At 40.9% G+C, this 18,520-nt stretch overlaps 1 protein-coding gene across 1 annotated transcript in view; it reads right to left on the minus strand.

Annotated features, from left to right (window-relative positions):
* Positions 1-95: 95 nt before the first annotated feature.
* The window catches only part of MAP3K15 (mitogen-activated protein kinase kinase kinase 15), a 91,012-nt gene continuing 72,587 nt past the window's right edge, over positions 96-18,520 (minus strand). Inside the window, exons 17-29 of the mRNA XM_033010022.2 lie at positions 17,829-17,959; positions 17,437-17,542; positions 13,955-14,112; positions 10,024-10,207; positions 7,678-7,855; positions 6,775-6,949; positions 4,834-5,019; positions 4,027-4,132; positions 2,576-2,786; positions 1,581-1,693; positions 1,316-1,413; positions 1,134-1,210; positions 96-629 (exon numbers count right to left, since the gene is read on the minus strand). Coding sequence (XP_032865913.2) covers positions 509-629; positions 1,134-1,210; positions 1,316-1,413; positions 1,581-1,693; positions 2,576-2,786; positions 4,027-4,132; positions 4,834-5,019; positions 6,775-6,949; positions 7,678-7,855; positions 10,024-10,207; positions 13,955-14,112; positions 17,437-17,542; positions 17,829-17,959 — 1,844 coding nt within the window. The 3' untranslated portion in view covers positions 96-508. The remainder of the gene's footprint in view (positions 630-1,133; positions 1,211-1,315; positions 1,414-1,580; positions 1,694-2,575; positions 2,787-4,026; positions 4,133-4,833; positions 5,020-6,774; positions 6,950-7,677; positions 7,856-10,023; positions 10,208-13,954; positions 14,113-17,436; positions 17,543-17,828; positions 17,960-18,520) is intronic.

Genomic DNA, 18,520 nt, shown 5'->3' on the forward strand with positions numbered 1-18,520 from the left:
ACATCTTTCCAAAAAACCTCACCAGAACTGCCATTTAGATGCTGTGTTTTTGCCACAGAAAACTTACTAAATGAAAACATCACACCAGGCCTTTCTTAGTAGTTCAGTGAGAGCAGCTTTAATACAAAAAGCTCTATACATTCATTTATGCTCTAGCATATCCCCTCCCTGCTCAAACCATCAGCCAGCAGAACTGTAACACAATTGAAGTTCACAGTTTTTTCCACGCTAAAGCCAGTTCAGGTGTGTGGTACCTGTTTTGCAGAAAAGGGTTTTTTTCCTCAGCTAATACTTTCAATTACATTGATTGAAAGGCATTTGACTTTGGCATTACTCTGCCATAAATAATTTAAGTGCATTGACATGACTTAAAAGCTGTTACTATTCACTGTGTATTACAGTGATGGTCAAACAAGCTACATAGTTGTGCAAAACTTGCAGGGCCACTGTACATACACACATATATATATATACACATCTCATAATTTAAGTGTTAGGAATGTATTTTTCATTTGTTTATTCCCATTTCATGTTCTCCTCCTGAAGCATTAACCTTCTGCACTGAGGTCTTACCAGATGTTTGTCGGTGGTTTAATATTGCATTCCAGATTCTGCAGAGAAGACCACCCCTGTATGAAGAATGGAGAACAGTTAGGGAAAAAGCCCTCATCTCGGCTACTTTTGAGTGAGCAAGAAGTAAAACCTAGAAATCCCAAGGATATACCAGTTATGACAGTACATAGGAAACACTATGCGTTCTTTAAGGTTATAGCTAAAACAACTTCTTCCACGTCAACCAGGGGTTAACGGAATGGTGGTGAAAGGACTTGAAAGTAAGTTGTTTATGCCTGTTTTCCATCTGATTACATCATCCTGAAGAGGCAGAAATAGTTCCCAAGCTTGATAAATGCCAAATTTAGATGACTTGAAGCAGCCTAGGAAGAGTTATGTTGTGTCAGTGACGATGTCAAAAAATTTAACAATACCAGAGATTAAATTCACAGCAGTTGCCACTGAACTGTCACTGACCTATCTGAATAACCCAACTTCTAAAAAAGTTTTTTTAAAAACTACTTTCAGTAGAATGAACTACTGTAAATTCATTTTACAATGAACTAAAAGTGCTTTCTTACCGCAGTTGTAGATGCCGCAAATCATCTTTAGTGATATCATTAAGGACAGCACTTAGTGTATAGTCTTCTTCAGCAAACTAAAAAGCAAATTTATTCCTAAATTAATATTCCTGCTTTGTAATTAATATTCCTGCATTGTAATTATGATTACAATGACTTTTGATGATTTTTTTTTTTTTTACCCTCTTAATGGCATCCAGATCTGCTCCTTGTTGTTTGAGCCAGTTCATGAGCTCAGGATCTGCATTCTCTGTAAAAGTTGCTGCAGACCATTGGGAGTCTTTAACAGAAAACAAACATCTAGGTTAATACACCTCAAAATAGGGCAAAAGGGGGGTGGTTTTCAGATTACTGAAGCTTAAAGTATACTGTCTTTTATCCTTTAAGCAAACACGTGATCCAATATATTTGTGTGCAACTATCAAAGCATGCAGCATCTCCTCATACCTTTGGGTTTAAGTTTTAACTGAAGCAAGCGTAATTCCTGAGTTTTCTGCTCCAAAGATTGTCGTAAGAGGGTCTGATACTCTTTCTCTGTCTGAACAAGGTTTTCCAGAAGCCTGTTAGCATAGGAGAGAGATCAAACATGACCATACTGAGAATAAGTCTAACTGAAAAAAATATTTAGCCTTTTTAATGTCTACCAAAGGACAGAGACATTTGAGAGCTACTGTCTTAAGTAACATTTTATGGTTTACAGATTTCATTTTTCTTGTCTGAGACTCAGCTTAGTGGTGGCACTTGAAGGCTTTCATCTTTGCAGAATTCAGTAAATAGCTTGTAAATTCCGTTCCTATTGTTTTGCAGCCTCCCAGGGCAGAGTTGCTGCCTTTATACTGCAATTTACTGCTGAGCAGGGTTACACCGATGTTTTACCAGGGACTTTCTGATCACAGATTGACATCACATCCATAAAGAAGAATGGGACCTTCAACTGTTAGGGTGCTGGCAGCAGCCTAGAGCTGTAACCCATGAGAAACAGGACAGGGGCTCTGCTGAGCTCTGCTTGTGCTGGCTAGTTAGGGGGCAGCCAGGCCCATGGGCCTGGAGGGAGCAGCTCTGGCCTCTCCTTGCAGGACCAGCTCTGGGGGCACTGCCACAGGGTCAGGTGGCATCCAGGGCGCCAAGGGAGTAGGAAGGAAACTGGCACAGTTGGACGAGCCAAATTATTTCACAGTAGAAATCCACCATGACATTCTGCAATTAAAAAATTAATTACACAGAAACAAAAGTTGTACTGAAGGTTGTTGAGTTGTCATACCGGTGCTGCCAACGCATTCTGAATCCATCTGTGTTCCTGGAAGGTCTGCTTTAGCACGAGGCAGTTGGAGTAGGTGAGTGGTATTTATGTTACGTATGCACGTGTCACTGTAGAAAGCAATGTCTGAGAGCTTTTCAAAGACTGCCTGAAAATAAATCCAGAGTCTTTATGGGAGGGTTACCTTAAGGTCTCCTGTTTAAGTCTGCCCAACTCCAGGCTGAGCTGCTGATGAGCCTCGTGTGACGCCACAGAACTAAGGGTGCCGACTCCTGAGGTGACGGCGCGATCCTCAGCCCCATTTTGTTCAGCAGGTTGGAAAGTGTCCTCCATTTCATCACCATCCTTGTCCCCACCTTCAGTTTCTGATGCTGGCTCAAAGTGAGCTCGAAGCTCTGGTAAAAGGAAATAGTGTAAGAATAAGGATTTTTTTAGATAAATCTGTCTTCAAAGATAACTGCACTTTGGTCTTTACTACTGTGGGCGAGGGAGCTTCAGCTGAGGAAGGAGTGTTTTCCCAATGTGCTTTACTGCAATGCTGAGCAGGGGAGTAATGAAGCCTCACACAAACTGGACCACAGATTCTCTGGCAGCAACTCCAATGTAAGTGTGAGTGGCACTGTAATAGCTCAGCTGTGGCATACCACTAGGGGTAGGTAGCTGTAGATTACAGCTGTAGAGGGAACAAATATATCCGTGATGAAATGAATAATAAGGAGATAGGTAACAAATGTATTAATGAGAAACCCTGGAAAGCCTGGGGTTTTTTGATATGGTTTTTGGTTTGGTTTTGTTTTGTTTTGTTTTTTTTTTTTTTTTCCAAAGCAAACAAAAAAAACCCCAGTTATTTTCCCCTAATGCCCTTGACCAAAGAGTTTACAAAGCCTTCCTCTTTTCCAGGTAGCATGTTCTCTCAGAACATGCTGCAGGTGGCCACTCTTTCCACCAAAGAATAGCTGGCATTTTTCTCTTACAAAGCCCTAAAAAATTTGGCCAATTTGTCTTGAAAGCCAAAGCAAAGGTGGATGAAATGGCTCACCATCTCTAAGTGTTCTCAGAACATTCTCATACTGGAAGGGTGCTCAGCACTTCAGAGACTTACAAAACTACTTGCAGATTTCCAACTTAGACTTAGTCATTTATCCTCCTCCTTTTTGGTGGTGGCAATTTTTCCTACTCTGTCTGTAGGCCAAAATCATATTCCTCTTCATATTAATGCATTCCCATCTCTGCATTTGTTCCACGGCTCAGTAATCAGTTTGCAGAGCACATAACCAGACCTGTGCAGTATTACCCACCTTGGATGTCATTAAAATGAAAATAGAAAATCTCCAGCTTGGACCAGATTTAATTTGCCTTTTTTTTTGTCCAGATTGGACCACGCTGGCGGTGCAGAACCACCAGTTAGCTGCTCATTATGTGCTTTTGTACTGCAAGTACGGCATTAATCCTCCAGATCAACACTTCTTTCTGTACAACAGTCTGACCCTGTGCCTTTGATGTCATGGCACATGGGATGCAGTTAATGGCATGCTAACAGATTAAACATCTAAACTGTTCCATTTGCTGTAACTCATTGATATGCAAACAGCTAGCTCCTTTAAAAAAAAAAAAATTTCAGCTGCTTTGATTTACCTGGAATAAGAATAGTGACTGCTGCTTGGACTGCACGGCGAATTATGTTATCCATTGCAAACATCCAGTGGGGCCTTATTAAATGGTTTCTTAATACTTTGTTCACCTGTAAATAAATAAGCAAGTAAAAGGAGCAGCAAACAACATTAGTTTACACCTTAGGAAAGAGAGTCTTGTTTTTCAATAGTCAGATGAAGTCTTATAAAGTACCAACTGCATGAGTTGCTAAAACACTCCCACCTTTGAAAGTCTACACAACACATTTGACAGTTTTAGGCTAGAGCTTCCAAACCATACCCAGACTGACATTCAAGCCCCTCTGCAGTACAAGGAGAGGTAGAAGAGGAAATACACGTAGGACCCAGAACAAACATCAGAGCATGCGGGCAGCCCTTCCAGCACCGCCACCCCTGGCTCCACCCTGATGGAGCTCACTGAGGCTCCTACACATCAGGGCTCTGTGTGTAGCCCCGGGTGCCCCTCTGAGATGCCCGTGGCTACACCCCAGGTTTCCTCCTAGAGCAAGGGAACGTTCAGCACTGGCGATCCACAGGTCACCGGGCAAACCCCTGACCTTCAGACACCTTTAGGCTTTTCTTAGGCTTCCATATTATCAGTCACCAGGGCTTCGTCTACTCCATAGTGCACACATCCTGCCCCCTCCCCAGCAAGCACAGGAGCTTCTGAGGAACTGGGGCAGAAAGTGGCTGTTTGGCATGAGTAGGGTAAGGAGGAAGGGGAGTGAGGAAGAGTGGAGAACCTGCCCAGGAAGAACTCCTCTCCCCCTGCGCAAGGCAAGGGACTCACCGCATCCTGAAACCCAAACAGCACCAGATGAATCTGGTTGATGGAAGTGCTGTCAAAGTCCAAATCCATTTTCAGCTTGGATATGGTAGAAGCCATCACTCTCTGCTCTGGAGAGCGTATAAAGTCCCTTAAAATCCCAATAATTTGCTTGATGTGGACCACTGAAAGCTGTAGCTCTTCAGAGCTCTGCAGAAAAGATAATGCATATATCAGCTAAATCCCAGAGACATTAAACATCTAAATTAGTAGCATCAGTATTGTTAGGGTTACAATTTATAGCTTTCCCCTTTTATATTTCACACCGACACACAGAAATCATAGCCCTTTTATTTCTACAAAGCCTTTCTTTTCTACCTTTTTCTAACTAAAATTTTTTTAATAGTAATTCCTATTTTCCAAAAAGTAAATTAGGCCTGCCACCGCTGTGGCTCTCACAAAGGGAAGAGGGCCCAGACAATACCTACACATTTCTGCAACGTACTGCAGAGGGCAGTGCTCCTCCATAAAAATAGCAGAGTGAATTGATATGAGACTCAAATTTTTCAGCTGCTATCCTTTCAATAAACTGAATCTGGATTGTTATCTAATTATGCAGACATCTGATTTTCTGAGGCAAAAAAATACATTTATATATACATTTATCATAAGTCAGAAAAAAGGTCTAAGATTACACAGTGATAGGACTCGTGTTCATTTTATCATTTGCAGTCCATAACCCCTGCAGTTCAAACCATCCAAGTGCCTGTAAAAACAACAATCTGTTTAATTAAAAGGTAAAGGGAGAAGTATTACAGAAATTATGGAAAAGAGATGAATACAGCAGTGCTGCAAAACAGCTAGAGACTGAGGTAGCACTTGCTGTTACTAAATAATCCTTCTTTATCCTGGAAAATATTTAGAGCCCTGGTTATTTCTGACTAAGATCTCACATACGAATTTTAGTCCTCTCTAAAGCTATAAGCTCTTTTGCAGTTCAAGCTCCCAGCAGAAATCAACCCCAATTGCTTCCCCAGCCTGAGTTTCTGGGCCTTTCTCTCAGGCCTGCAAAGCTCTACAGGAGCCTCCCCGGGTCCGGAGCGAGCCGAGCTGCGCCGTGAGGCGGTTTGCAGGGGAAGGAACTCATGGGGGGAAGCAAACTCCTGCGGCCAGTGGAGCCTGCTGCCGCACCGGGCTGGGCCGGAGCTGCCCCAGGAGCAGCAGGGCCCCCCCCGAGATGCTGCAAGGGCCTTTGCTCCAAGGGCAGCGCCCGGCTGGGCACAGCACGGGTCAGCAGGCTCCCCTTTATGGACGGGCAGTCCAGGTGAAAAACTGCAGCTTTGGCAAGACTAGATAACGCCAGTGGCAGATTAGAAGTAGACATCAAGAAGAAAAGGTGAAGCCATCAACTCCGTTACTGGGGTGTGGCATTGCTTGGCTACAGGTTAACCAAATTTAGGATTTTTCTTGCTCTTCTTTATGGTCACTAAACCTACCCCCACTCTACCCTTCCCTCTACAGAAAGTCTACCTTCTTGAAGATTCATGTGCTGTGTTCTTGACGCTCAGTTTACATATGTTTTGAATTAAAAAATGTTAATCAGTTCTCTATCCTTAAAGCAAATACTACCTATTACTACCTGGTGTTCCATTTCTGTGTTCTTAAAAGCCAGAACAAAACACATCTAAACCCAACCCACTAACCTCAGGCCCCCAACCCCACATCAAATGCCCCAAATCTCCCCCTCCAAAAAAAACTAAGAGCCCAGCAGCAAGCAGAAGGCGGTGTTTGCTACCCATTCAGACAACAGCAGCCATCTCACACAGTTACAGGTCTTGGAGATTAAAGATATTCAGAAGGAACAATCCAAGCATCTTCATTTATTAGTCTTCAGAAAAGGAATGATACTACCCAGCTTGTCATTTTCCTTTTGACACGGGAAAAGGAGAGCTGAACTGAAATTACCTGTGCAATACAGTCCTGCAAATTGGAAGCAACTTTATTCTGTTCTTCCTTAAGGATTTTATATAGGATCGCTCGGCGTTCACTGTCCTTCCGCAGCAGAAACAGACCAGAATCCTTATCCTCAATGGAAGGAGAGGTGCTCCTGTCCTCCGAGGCCGAGCCCTCGTCAGGCACGCTGCGCCAGCAACCCGGCCCCACAGACAAGAGAGACCTCAGCGTTAGCAACATGGCAGTACTGCCAGAAGCGAGTAGGGATACTTCAGAGATTAAGAAGTGAGATAAACTACAGCAGCGGATTGATCACTAATCTGACACTAATTTTGAGACAGAAGATGGCTCAGATCCTCAGCTGGTGTAAGCCCCACTGAAGCTGAAGGCACAAAGCTGATTTCATCCCTCTACAAAGCTGGCATTAATGTCACCCAGCACTGGTTCAGTTGTGGGGAAGAAAGCTGAAAACCCTGGACTGAGATAAGTATTCTTTTTTTCTGGCCCCATACTGCAACATACTCACTTGGAAGTATTGTTTTGTGCTCTCTGAGCAGCAGAACTATCTTTCTACTGGCCCTTTCCCATGTTTTTTGAGTGAGTACATGGAAGGGTCAACTCTTCTCCTATCTCCTGAATCCATATCCACTCAGTTAATAAGGTGACTGACATTTATTCACTAGAGAGGGAAAAGTATATAAATATAGGGAAACCTTAAGGAGAAGGAATCATTGTTTATTGATTAAATATAAATACTATTGAAATTAACTGGTAACTTGCCTATGCAACTCTCTTGCTGTTTATCACACCTGCTTATTCAGTCATTAGGTGAAAAAATTGCTCTCAGATAAAATACAATGTGCATTAAATCCACATAATAGCTCATGGGTGTCAAGCGAAAAGCAAATGCTTTACCTTAGTAAATGGGAAATGGGATGCTTTGGATGAATCTCTGAAATAGATCTCTTTGGCCTTTCGAAAAACATGTCATGCTGTACATCAGAGTCTGGCGAAACAGAGCCATGCTCACTGCTGCTACTGCCAGCCTGTTCTCCATGGATCGGCAGTGGGAGGGATGTATTACGATTGTAATCTAGGAAGAGAGTTTGTAAAGCATGGAACAGAACTAGGCAGGAAAGGGCAATGTGCTTAAAACAGCTGTGATCATCTTCAATGATACCAAGACCTCATTTTGCAAAATAGCTGAGGCAGAGGTAACCTTGTTGATAGAAAGCAGCAATACAGCTCAAAATCATCATATGCATAAGCAACAGAGGGTGTGAATGAGCTAACTGCTGAACCCAAAGACAGCAAACCACCTAGATACTCACATGAAATGCCATTTTGTTACGCAGTCTTGCACGCGCGCACACACACACTCATATATATATATATGCACATATACATATATATACACACACACACACTCCCCCTTAGTGCTGGTCTCATTAAGTGGTACAACTGGGTAACAGCTGTTTAAAGAGCCCGAATCAAACCAATAGGTTACTGTCAGCAGCTCCACCAGCCACACCTCTACACAGCTACCTGCCCTCCTCACCTCTGCCCAGTTGTGTCATTGTGACATATATTTGCTCCCTCTCTGACACCTGAGGCATCTGCCTTGCTTGCATGTCCCCTTGCCCTCAGTAAGGAGACTCTTAGCACTAGCCTGAAGGACATCTCTTGTCCCTTTCAAATCATCTTGAAAGTAAGAAAAAATTTAAAAATAATAGATATTGAGAGCTTGCTATTATCCCGATTGCCAGTTTGCAGCTGTGTGATAGGAAAGGTAAGAAGCTCCATCAACTCAGAGCACACACATCCATGAAGCTACAACATCACAAAAATTTTTGATGCTTGTCACTACAAATTATGGGGAGGTGGGGGAGAAAGAGAGCTAGAAGTTAAACGTTGTTCAGAGGGCTCTGACATACTCTGTGGTTCATGACTAACGTTCAAATGGCTGAGGTTAAACAGTCACAGAAATGAAACAATACATGTCACCTTGTGAGAACTGGTTCAAGGCATCTCAGCAGTACGGAAAATTGAAAGTTGCTGTCCCAAGAGTAAGGGCTGAGATTTGCTCTGGGCTGCCTTTATTGTTGGAGAGAAAAAAGGATAGAGACAGGATGGAAAGATGGAGGCAAAGCTGAGGAAATTGGCAGTGAGGAAAATGGTAGAGGGAAGAGAGAGCTTGAACTGCTGCAGCTGAGCGTGTGGCAGCTGCTGGGCCAGGACCTGCCTCACGCCCTCGAACTCTCCTTGGAGGTGGCTGCGGCAGCCAGCACAGCTCTCCCCAGCTCCGGCACAGCGAAGCACACAGGCAGCGGCAGCCGTGTCGCCCTTCCCTCCCCTCACCCAGTAGACAGTTTCCACAGCATTCACCCACTGCAGGGACTGCAGTTCTCAGTGCCCCTCGGGACAAGAGATGATGCCCATTTCCTGGCTGAAACCAGTTCAGCTAGATGTTATAAATTCTTCGCTAGCTTTTCCCCTTAGAATTCTGTTCTTTCAAATGTTCCTTGATGAGGGGGGAAAAACTCAAAAAGGGAAGCAATCCAGTTTGCATTGGGAGTGTGCGCAGGTGTGTGTGCAGACAGGGGAAAGAAGCAGCAAGACCAATGGCTTTGCCTGGTTTTAAATGGTCAGTTCCTTCAAATGCTGGTGATTTATTTGGCAGCACTATATTAAGGTTTATTATCTTATCACTGAGAAAGTGGCTGATATATTATTGGGGGGAAAGAGGAGGAACACTCTAGGCAGATAAAACAACCTGCTAAACAGCTACGTCAGCACCTATATGTCAAAATTTCAAGTTGCATATCAAGTTTGAAAATGCTGACCCATGCATATTCGAACACCTAATAGACACACATTTTCAGGTGCCAAACACCTACTCTATAAAACTCAGATCTCTGAAGTATATATAGTTGTGAATCTAAAATGTAGAATTGCTTTGGAAAGTCTTCACCAAATGTAATTTTTCTAATTTTAATTTACTATAGATGAGGCATTTATTTATGGGGAAACAAAAAATGGCATTGGGAGGTTTCAGGAAGCAAAATGCAAAACAAGACACCACGTTTTGTAGGAATTGTTAAATTTGTCTAATTACAAATCACAGGCCCTTTCAACAGTTGAGTTCCTGCTGCTTTCCTGGCACAAGAAAGGTCCTTTGTAAAAGAGGGTGCTTAATGATTCCAATCTTTTATGTAACGGTTAGTGATAATGTTGATGTGAATTTGGCTGATAATTCCTTACCTGAAGGCTTGAATGCAATCCTGCTTTTCTTGCCCTTGTTTACTTGTTTCAGGAAGGAATCTCTGAGCAAATCAGATGCTGTAACACGTTTACTAGGATCAGGTTCAAAACAGAGCAAAATAAAGGCCCTTGTTTCAGCAGACAGTGATTCTGGAATTTCAGGATGAATCTTAAACATCCCAACCTGCAAGCAAAATGCAAATACAAAGTTTACTAAAGAACTGCAAGGAGACCATGGGCCAAAGCTGTCTTATTGTATGATCTCTCACACTCTTGATGACTCTTGTAGAAAAGGAGTGATCCAGGTACCCACACAAAGCAGTGAAGTGACAACAAGGTTCTAATCCTGTTTTATTTCATTGCAAACATGGCATGAATATCCACGTGATATTACACAAATGTCAAGGTATGGATCTATCCAACCATCTAACTTCAGGCAATCTTGGGATCTGGACATCATCCACACCAAGTGCTTCAAATGCTGCTTTCTCCTCCCAGCCTCAAATCCGTCCAGCTATTGCATACGCTTCCCATCACCCCTGCCCAGTACTGTGTCTCTCAGTTGCTGACTCCTCCAGTACATTCGTGCCCAGAAACAGGAATAACTTCCTCCTCTAGAGCTGACTGCCTGGGGCCTGCACCTGCTCTGCTTCTGCTGCTGCCAAATTTCCTTGTACAAATGCTCACAGTGACCTTGCCAGACCTTGTCACCACCCCCAGCACTCAAGCCAGATGTCTTCTCTCACTTTCCAGTGTTATTTAACTGAAAATCACGTGATGTCCAAAGGTTTAACAAGACCCCCTACTCTTTCTTAAACAATGAAAAGCGTGCTTCTACAGGTTGCTTCCTAGTGATTTCTGCAGCTCCTTCACTGCCTTCCTATTCTCTAATGTCAATCTGCCACAAATATTTTGAAACGAGAGTTGTGTAACATGTGTGCACAGTATGGCTTTTATCTGGCAAGGTCACAGCTTGTAGTGTCAGGATCTTTACATAAAACAGGCTCTGGAGAACAAGCAGAAAGATAGTGGCCTCAAGGGAGATAGTCCAGCAGTTAAACAAGTGCCAGTTGCTTTTAAATAATCTCATTATACAGCTGCATTAACACAGTGTGGCACCATTAGGCACTCACAATAGTGGTGGTTCTTCAGCGCAGGCTGAAGCAATAAATGCTGAGTAGTCATGCTTCTATTTGAATGAGAGTGCAGAAAATAAAATGCTAATAACGCATTAAGGCCTTCCAATGCATGACTCTAAGCACATTCAGAACTCAGTATTTCCTGCATGTGACATTTTTAATATATGCAACTTGCTAACCTCTACAATTGAATAGATGTATTTAATAAAGAAATTGAATAAGTAAATAAGTAAATTGATGTTATGTCCTGTTGACAGGCTACAACATCTATACATTTACCTTGCCTGACAGAGCATCTTTATCTGATTTGTAAAACCCCATGTGCATTTTGGACAGTGCTTTATACATGGGGTTATATAGTTTCACCTCTTCAAAACATCAGCCCAGCAAGATTTTTGCTTTGGAGCAGAGAAAGAAGACAGCCACCCGCTTGCTGTGCTCCGACAGCTGCCCCCGACATGCCCGTCTCTGTGGTCAGCCCGCTCCTCCTTGTGCGCGCTGGGGGCAGCCCCACGCTTCCACTGGGGCAGTGTCACAAGCTGAGAGCACTCTGGTGCCAGGTTATACCCCTCACACACTAAACAAAACCCAGGACAGCCCAAACCAGGACCAGGAAATTTGAATGCGTGTCTCTCATATTATCTTAATCTCTGTGGCTCAAGGGGAATAAGTTTTGTCGCAAGCATCCGGAAATTCTGTGGCAATGTTAGTTTACTTTATCTCCACTGAATGCCATTTGTTTGCACTTCTTCCACACAGAACCAGATGCACACTCCCTATGCTCATAGATGAGATACCACACAAAGTACACTCAGACGGAAATTATTTTCAGTTCTCGGTTTGCTCTAGCCTCTTTTCTCTACTTTGTCCAATACTTTGGTCATTTGCAATTTCTATAGTGACTGCACAACACAGACTTAGACCTTCCCTCTCCTTGTCTGCCCTATGCACGACAGAGTATGCACGTGTAGAGGTGGGGACCTCAAAAGTTCAGTATCTCAAGTTTTCTAGGCCTCTGTTCTTTTTACATGCCTGCCCAGTTGGCCTGCTTAATTCTTGGCTTCAAAACTAGCTTCCACCTTGCTTACTTTATTTTCACAGCAAAAAGAAACCACAGTTTGCAATTTATGGTGCCCAGCAAGAGGCAGTTCCAAGCAGGTCCCATCAGAGCCAAGAAACAGAAAACAAAAACAAATGCCTGACTGTAACACATTAACACAATCTGCAATAACGATACTAAAAACTCTGCCACATGCTTGAAAAAAGAAGGGCAAGAAATGTATTTTTTAAAATGCCAATTCTGAGACTTCAGAATACAGCTCTGTGGCCTGGAATTGCTTACAGACAGGATGCAGGGACACACACCGTCCTTCCAGAGCTCACCTCGTGAGCCTGCACAGAGCTGATCGAGCACCCAGAACTGAGCCAGCGCTTCCTGACAGTTCAATAAACTGTGCTGAAAAATAAGACATGTAACTCACTGAACAGTTCAACTACGTGCCAGATACATGAGATAAAAAGGCACCTGCCAACAGAACCGCATCTAACATTTACAGCGATGTGAAAAAAAGTCTCTTTCCATGGCTCCCTCAGGAAAGCTTTACTGAACCAAACTCAGGCAGCTTCCTTTGAGGTAGCATCACAGGTTGACAGCACCAAGGTGACATATTACACCATTGAAATAACTGCATCAAAACTCATAACCATCCATTTCTTTGCCTCTTAGCTGTGCTGCATTGGACAACTCACAGGCCTAGTAAGAGGCATGGCATTGCATGCCATGCTGAACTGCAGTCTAGCTTACTATACTTATCAATAAAGATTTGATTTTGCTACCATGGTGCCATTAATAATTATATTAATGCTTACACAGTGACTTTGAGCAACAGACATTAAAGAATTAACAATATCAATAATTTAAAGCACTTTGCTGAGTTACGGATATGGTATTTTCCCCATTATAAGAATGAGGACTCTGAAGCATAAGTGAAAACTTAAGCGCTTTACTAAAGGTCTCCTGCAAACCAGTGGAAGAACCAAAAATGTTCAGTCTGCATATTTGACACATTATCACATCATAGCTTTTATGCTACTGTTAGCTTTAGTCAGAACAAGTAACTTTTTTCAAATACATTTGTTATCAAAACTATCTGAAGTATTTTCAAGTGTTAATTTGTGCATTTGAAAACAGATACACTAAGAGAAACAAAGTACTAGAGACAACAGTTTACTGAGTAGGTAACTTTGATCCAAAGGACATAGTATGTAAAATACAGAGTATTCTACTCCTTCAGTACATACTAGAAATCCTGGAAAGTTAGCCCCCCACCCCCTTCTAGCATAGCTTCCTATCATGTTGCAGAGACAGGGCCTTTGAAAGACAAGGCAAACAGATACTCTGGGAGGGAGGCTTATAAAAAACACTTAAAGGAGCAGAAATAACTTGGTTGTCATTATTGGAAAGACTGGTTGCCAAGAAGGAAATCATAAACCAAGAGCAGGAGCTGATAGAAACAAGAGGGTAGAGAATATTAGGTTTCATAAGTCTTCACTCATTTTTCAGGTTGCTGCTCTGAGTCACGACCTATTTCCAGCACAAAAATAAATTATTACCCCCTAGAGCAATACAGCTTTGAGCAGAGAAGGATCATTCAGCAAGAGTTAAGACACAGGTCAGACCATGGATTTGTGCAAAACCACCCATGTAACAAGAGGTTACTACCAATTAAATTAAAAAATTAAGTTAGTATTCAAAAATTCATTAAATCTATAGCAAAAAAAGCTGTACTTACTTTAAACATTGCTGCTTGAGGCTCCCCTAGTTCATGAAATGGAGGCTTGCCTGTTGCCATTTCAATAATAGTACAACCTAGTGACCAGATATCGGCTGGTGCACCATATCCTCGTGGTCCTTTATCGATGATTTCTGGAGCCATGTACTGCAAGGTTCCTAATCAGGACAGAAAGAATAGTCAAGTGTTATGTCTTCATTCTTATTAAAGAGAATTAATGTACCACTGAGCAAGCCTAAAATTGTCAAATGCAACCTGTACAGCCAACATATTTTATTTCCCATATCAGCACTGAAAACTAGACAGAAACTTATGCTTTTTCTATAAACTATCCCCCCCTTTCTAACACAAGGCTTCAGGCTGCTTGAAGTATATTCACCACATAATCCAAATGCTTCCTCAGAACATACAATTATATCAAACATTTTTGCAGACACTAAGTTGTAAAGATTATTCATGTAAGAGGTGATGAAAACCTGCGAAGTGGCAGATAGTCTTCATGATAATAATTTTTTATATGTTTACCCCTATAATGAGAACACTAGTGACAGGGAATTTCAAAAAGTTAGTTTGAAAAGAAGCTATTTTTGTAAATATAAGATAATAAAGATAAGAACACTTAAAAAAAAAAATCTCAAGTTTTACACAAAACCAATCATGGTTGTAATCAAAATAAATCAATTACACAATAACTAAAAAAAATAAGGAAACCCATCATAAATTGCAATGCCAGGAAGTCTTTTGATTGTACTTGGAATTTCTGACATCCAAGGTTAGCAAAAAAACCTCAGAAACAAACAAACAAAAACAAAACAAAAAAACACAACAAAAACAAGGAAACAAAACAAAATCCTATTGAAAGTTCTAAAGCTATACATGTTGGCAAAATAAGATCCTGCGTAAGCCTACAGTTGGCTGTTAACAGATGAATCGTAATTTCTCTAAAGTCTGCCTGTAGACAATCTGACTGTAATACTAGCTATAATACCAATAAACAAAAAGAACAGTAAAATGAAGTAGAAGATGGTCAATTTGGAATCACTGATCCTCAGTCATATACTAACACAGCTACAAGGACGTCTTTCCAGGAAGTCAGTCCACACCAACAACAGAAACCTATACAAGTTCTGAGTGTTTTGAACACTACAGTATTTTTTCCACATGAATTACTACCAGTTCTGTTATGACCTTCTTATTTTTCTTCTTAAGAATGCAATAAAATTACACTGTGGTAAAGCTGTGAACGATTAAGTAAAGGACATCTGGTGAAGATAAAAGGGATTGGATATTACTATGTTCATTAAATGTGACTGCTGTAGAACAAAAGTTCAAGCCACAGCTTTGCCCTCAGGCTGTGTGTCTTGAATGGAGGGATATAATGTTTAAACCACTAGAAGTCTGATTCTTCAAATCATGTGATTGTATTACACAATGCCTAAAATCCACAAAGTTATGTACTCAGTTAAGGAATAAAACCAATTGTAGGAGACCTTTTAAGACCCTCTGGGCTAGAGCTACCTGCTTACTGATTTGAAATCCAAAATGAGGACTTAAGTAAAATATTTCTTCTCATGGTACATTACATCTGAGGCACAAACAGGGCTGCAAACGTGCAAGAGAACAAACAAGAATGGCACAAGGAAAGATTTACCTCCTTTTATTACAGTGTGGTGACTTTTCTTCAGATACCATTTCTTCATATATCATCTCTAATAACAACCAGTTGCAAAAAAGCCACTAAGGAGTACGTAAAACATAGGCAAAGACAGAATGCTCCAACCATAATAGCAATCAGCCGTAATAGTGGCTTCCTGGGCCGAAATTAAATTTTGGACTATGACTTTAAATAGCCATAAAAGGGTATTCCTCCATGACTTCAACTTTTACCTTATGGAACCCCTTTACATAAAGTTTTCAAAATATCCTGTAGAAATGAGAAGCACAGTATAGCTATACATCACACCATGTGGTAGTACATCTCTTTCCCATGGAGTGTAACTGCACTGAACCAGTCTAACAAGAATGGGAAGGACAAACATTGTGGGCAAAACCTGAAAATACTATTTTCCAGATGCAACAAGAGATTTGAACATATTTGAGAATCACCCATCCGGTTGCATAAACAAGAAGATTCATGAGAAAATTATTTGTTGAATAATTTGTTTGGAAAAAATGGTGAAACTCCTTAAAGGAACGCTTCAGAAGTCGGCATCTAACCAGCTCTGTTCAGACATACTGTCAGTTACGTATCTATCTGTTGTAGCATCTATAAACAGAAGAGATTGCTTCTTGCAGCTCTTCATTCTTAACAAAACATTCAAATGCTGCATTTATGATTCCAAACTGGACAAATAATTTTTTTTTTCTTTTATTTAAAGGACTCCTAACTTAATTTAATTCTAACTAAAAATCTTTACAGCTTTGCACAAAATAGATTTGTTTCAAATGCCTGCACCTGATGAGATGTTGATCTCATCACATACTGATGCAAACATCATATGCTGTGTTCAGACCATGATGTAATATAGGCTTAGTTTCCAATTCACAATCTTTGTCAATAATGATTAAAAAAAGCTTAGAAAGGTAAGTTATTTCAAGAACCTTCATAATTTTATTTTCATGGCTTACTCTGTAAGAAAGCTGGAGGAACTGCAGACTCCCCACAAGACAGGTAATGGGAAGCCTTGATTTTCACTTAAATGGAGGTGATTGCCTTCTGTCTTACACACACAACTGATGGCTGTGCCTTTGTACTGTTTACTTAAACTGCAGGCCAGTATGAGGCTTGTGATTTGTGGTATCAGCCTATGCGTATGACCCTATAACAAGTGAAAACATTATGTTACCTATATTTCTGCTGACAAAAGATTTTAATAATTATGTGACCATATATTCATTTTTCAATGTGGAGTTTCAGCTGTTACTCAGCAACTTTTGTTTTCCATAAATATTGAAAGTTTTATCTACCTTGTTGTATAGGAAAGCTTTTCTGTAACATACCAGCCTAGTATTTTCATGTAAACTGTTCTTTTTACTGCTGGTAACACCAAGTTAGCCAGTTGGTTGGGTTTTATAATTAATACTTCAAAACTGAAAGTATTTATAAGTTTGTGTTTGGTTTTCTGCACTTTTAGACATACTTCAAGAAAGTGTGCATGCATGAGTTACTAGTATCAAGATTATTAAATTAAAAAGTTACTGTATTCAAGTGTTTCCAGATATAATTGCAACTTATCAATTGCTCCTTAATGAAAAACAGAAGAAAAACTATTACCCCATCACACTTAAGAAGTTTTTTTAAAAAAAAGTAAAATGGAAGAAAATTATATTAAAAAAAAAAAAAAGATAGCAAGCCTCTGTTTATGATGATCACATTCCCATTCACTCTTCCCTGAAAGTAGAGACCTAATCTAAACAGTCTCTTGGCTCTAACTCAAAATCTATCATCAAAACCCTTATGAACTCTGCCAAATTAGTCTCACCTGCAAATGTTTCTGTGCATGGATTGATTCCTGCCAGCCGTTTGGAAGTACCAAAATCAGATATCTTTACCACGCCACTATAGGTGTTCACCAAAACATTATCCCCCTGTGGTTTGGATGAGAGAGAGAGGAAGCAGGGAGGGGAGAAAGATGAGTACAGATTCCAAATTCCAATCTCAATACTCCTTCAGGTTTGCAGTTATCTTTGTAATATACCTTTCTACAAAGGAATTTTCCAGGAGCACCAGGGAGAAGGGTTTGTTTTATTCTCTCCTTTTGTTTTAAGCTTCCATGAAATCCTATTAAAAATTCTACTTCAGGTTAGAGTAAAACTAACTGAAATAAATATGATAAGAAGTAAACCACACAAAGCACACTAAAGGAAAATTTACCTTTATATCTCTGTGTACAATCTGGTTCTCATGGAGATACTTAAGGCCTTCCAGAATCTGCTTGGTGTAAAATTTAATTGTAGGCTCTTTCATTGGGCCCCACTTAGATCTTAGGAGAGCTGAGAGGCTGCCTACGAGAGTTAAGAAGAAAGTGTATCAAGATAGCAAAATCCCCAAATTAACAGGAAACATTTGAGTCTGGATTAAGTCTTTGCTCAATATCCTAATGCAAGAGAAATGCAGTACCTATAACTAAGCCAAATTCTTCCTAGAACCCTCAAAGCAAATAATTCACCGCTGCTCTTGACTGGTTATTTCTTTCTTGTCAGCTCAGCTTCCACCTCCATGACAGGAATAAATGTTATGTCAGGGAGGGATGCATCTCCCTCACTTCAGTCTAACAACTATCGAGACTAGGACTAGCAAACTTTTAGCCCTTAATGAAATAAAGACTAAAGGTAACACCATATGATGTTATACACTCTACTTCATGAACCACATGTTTGGGCAAAGAGAAGATGATTTAACTGAGACGGGGAGGGGGGAAGAAAAAAAAGAAAGAGTCTTTTATTTGCAAATTTGGGATTAGCTTCTGGAAATATTCAGAGGCAGATGAGAGCAAGATCCTGAAAGAAACGGAGTAATGGAAGTTCAGAGTAGGAGATAGGTTATCCACCCAGTGCAGTGGGCCT

This window comes from Tyto alba, unplaced genomic scaffold (assembly GCF_018691265.1).
Source record: "Tyto alba isolate M040663 unplaced genomic scaffold, T.alba_DEE_v4.0 Super-Scaffold_14, whole genome shotgun sequence".
Taxonomy (NCBI): domain Eukaryota; kingdom Metazoa; phylum Chordata; class Aves; order Strigiformes; family Tytonidae; genus Tyto; species Tyto alba.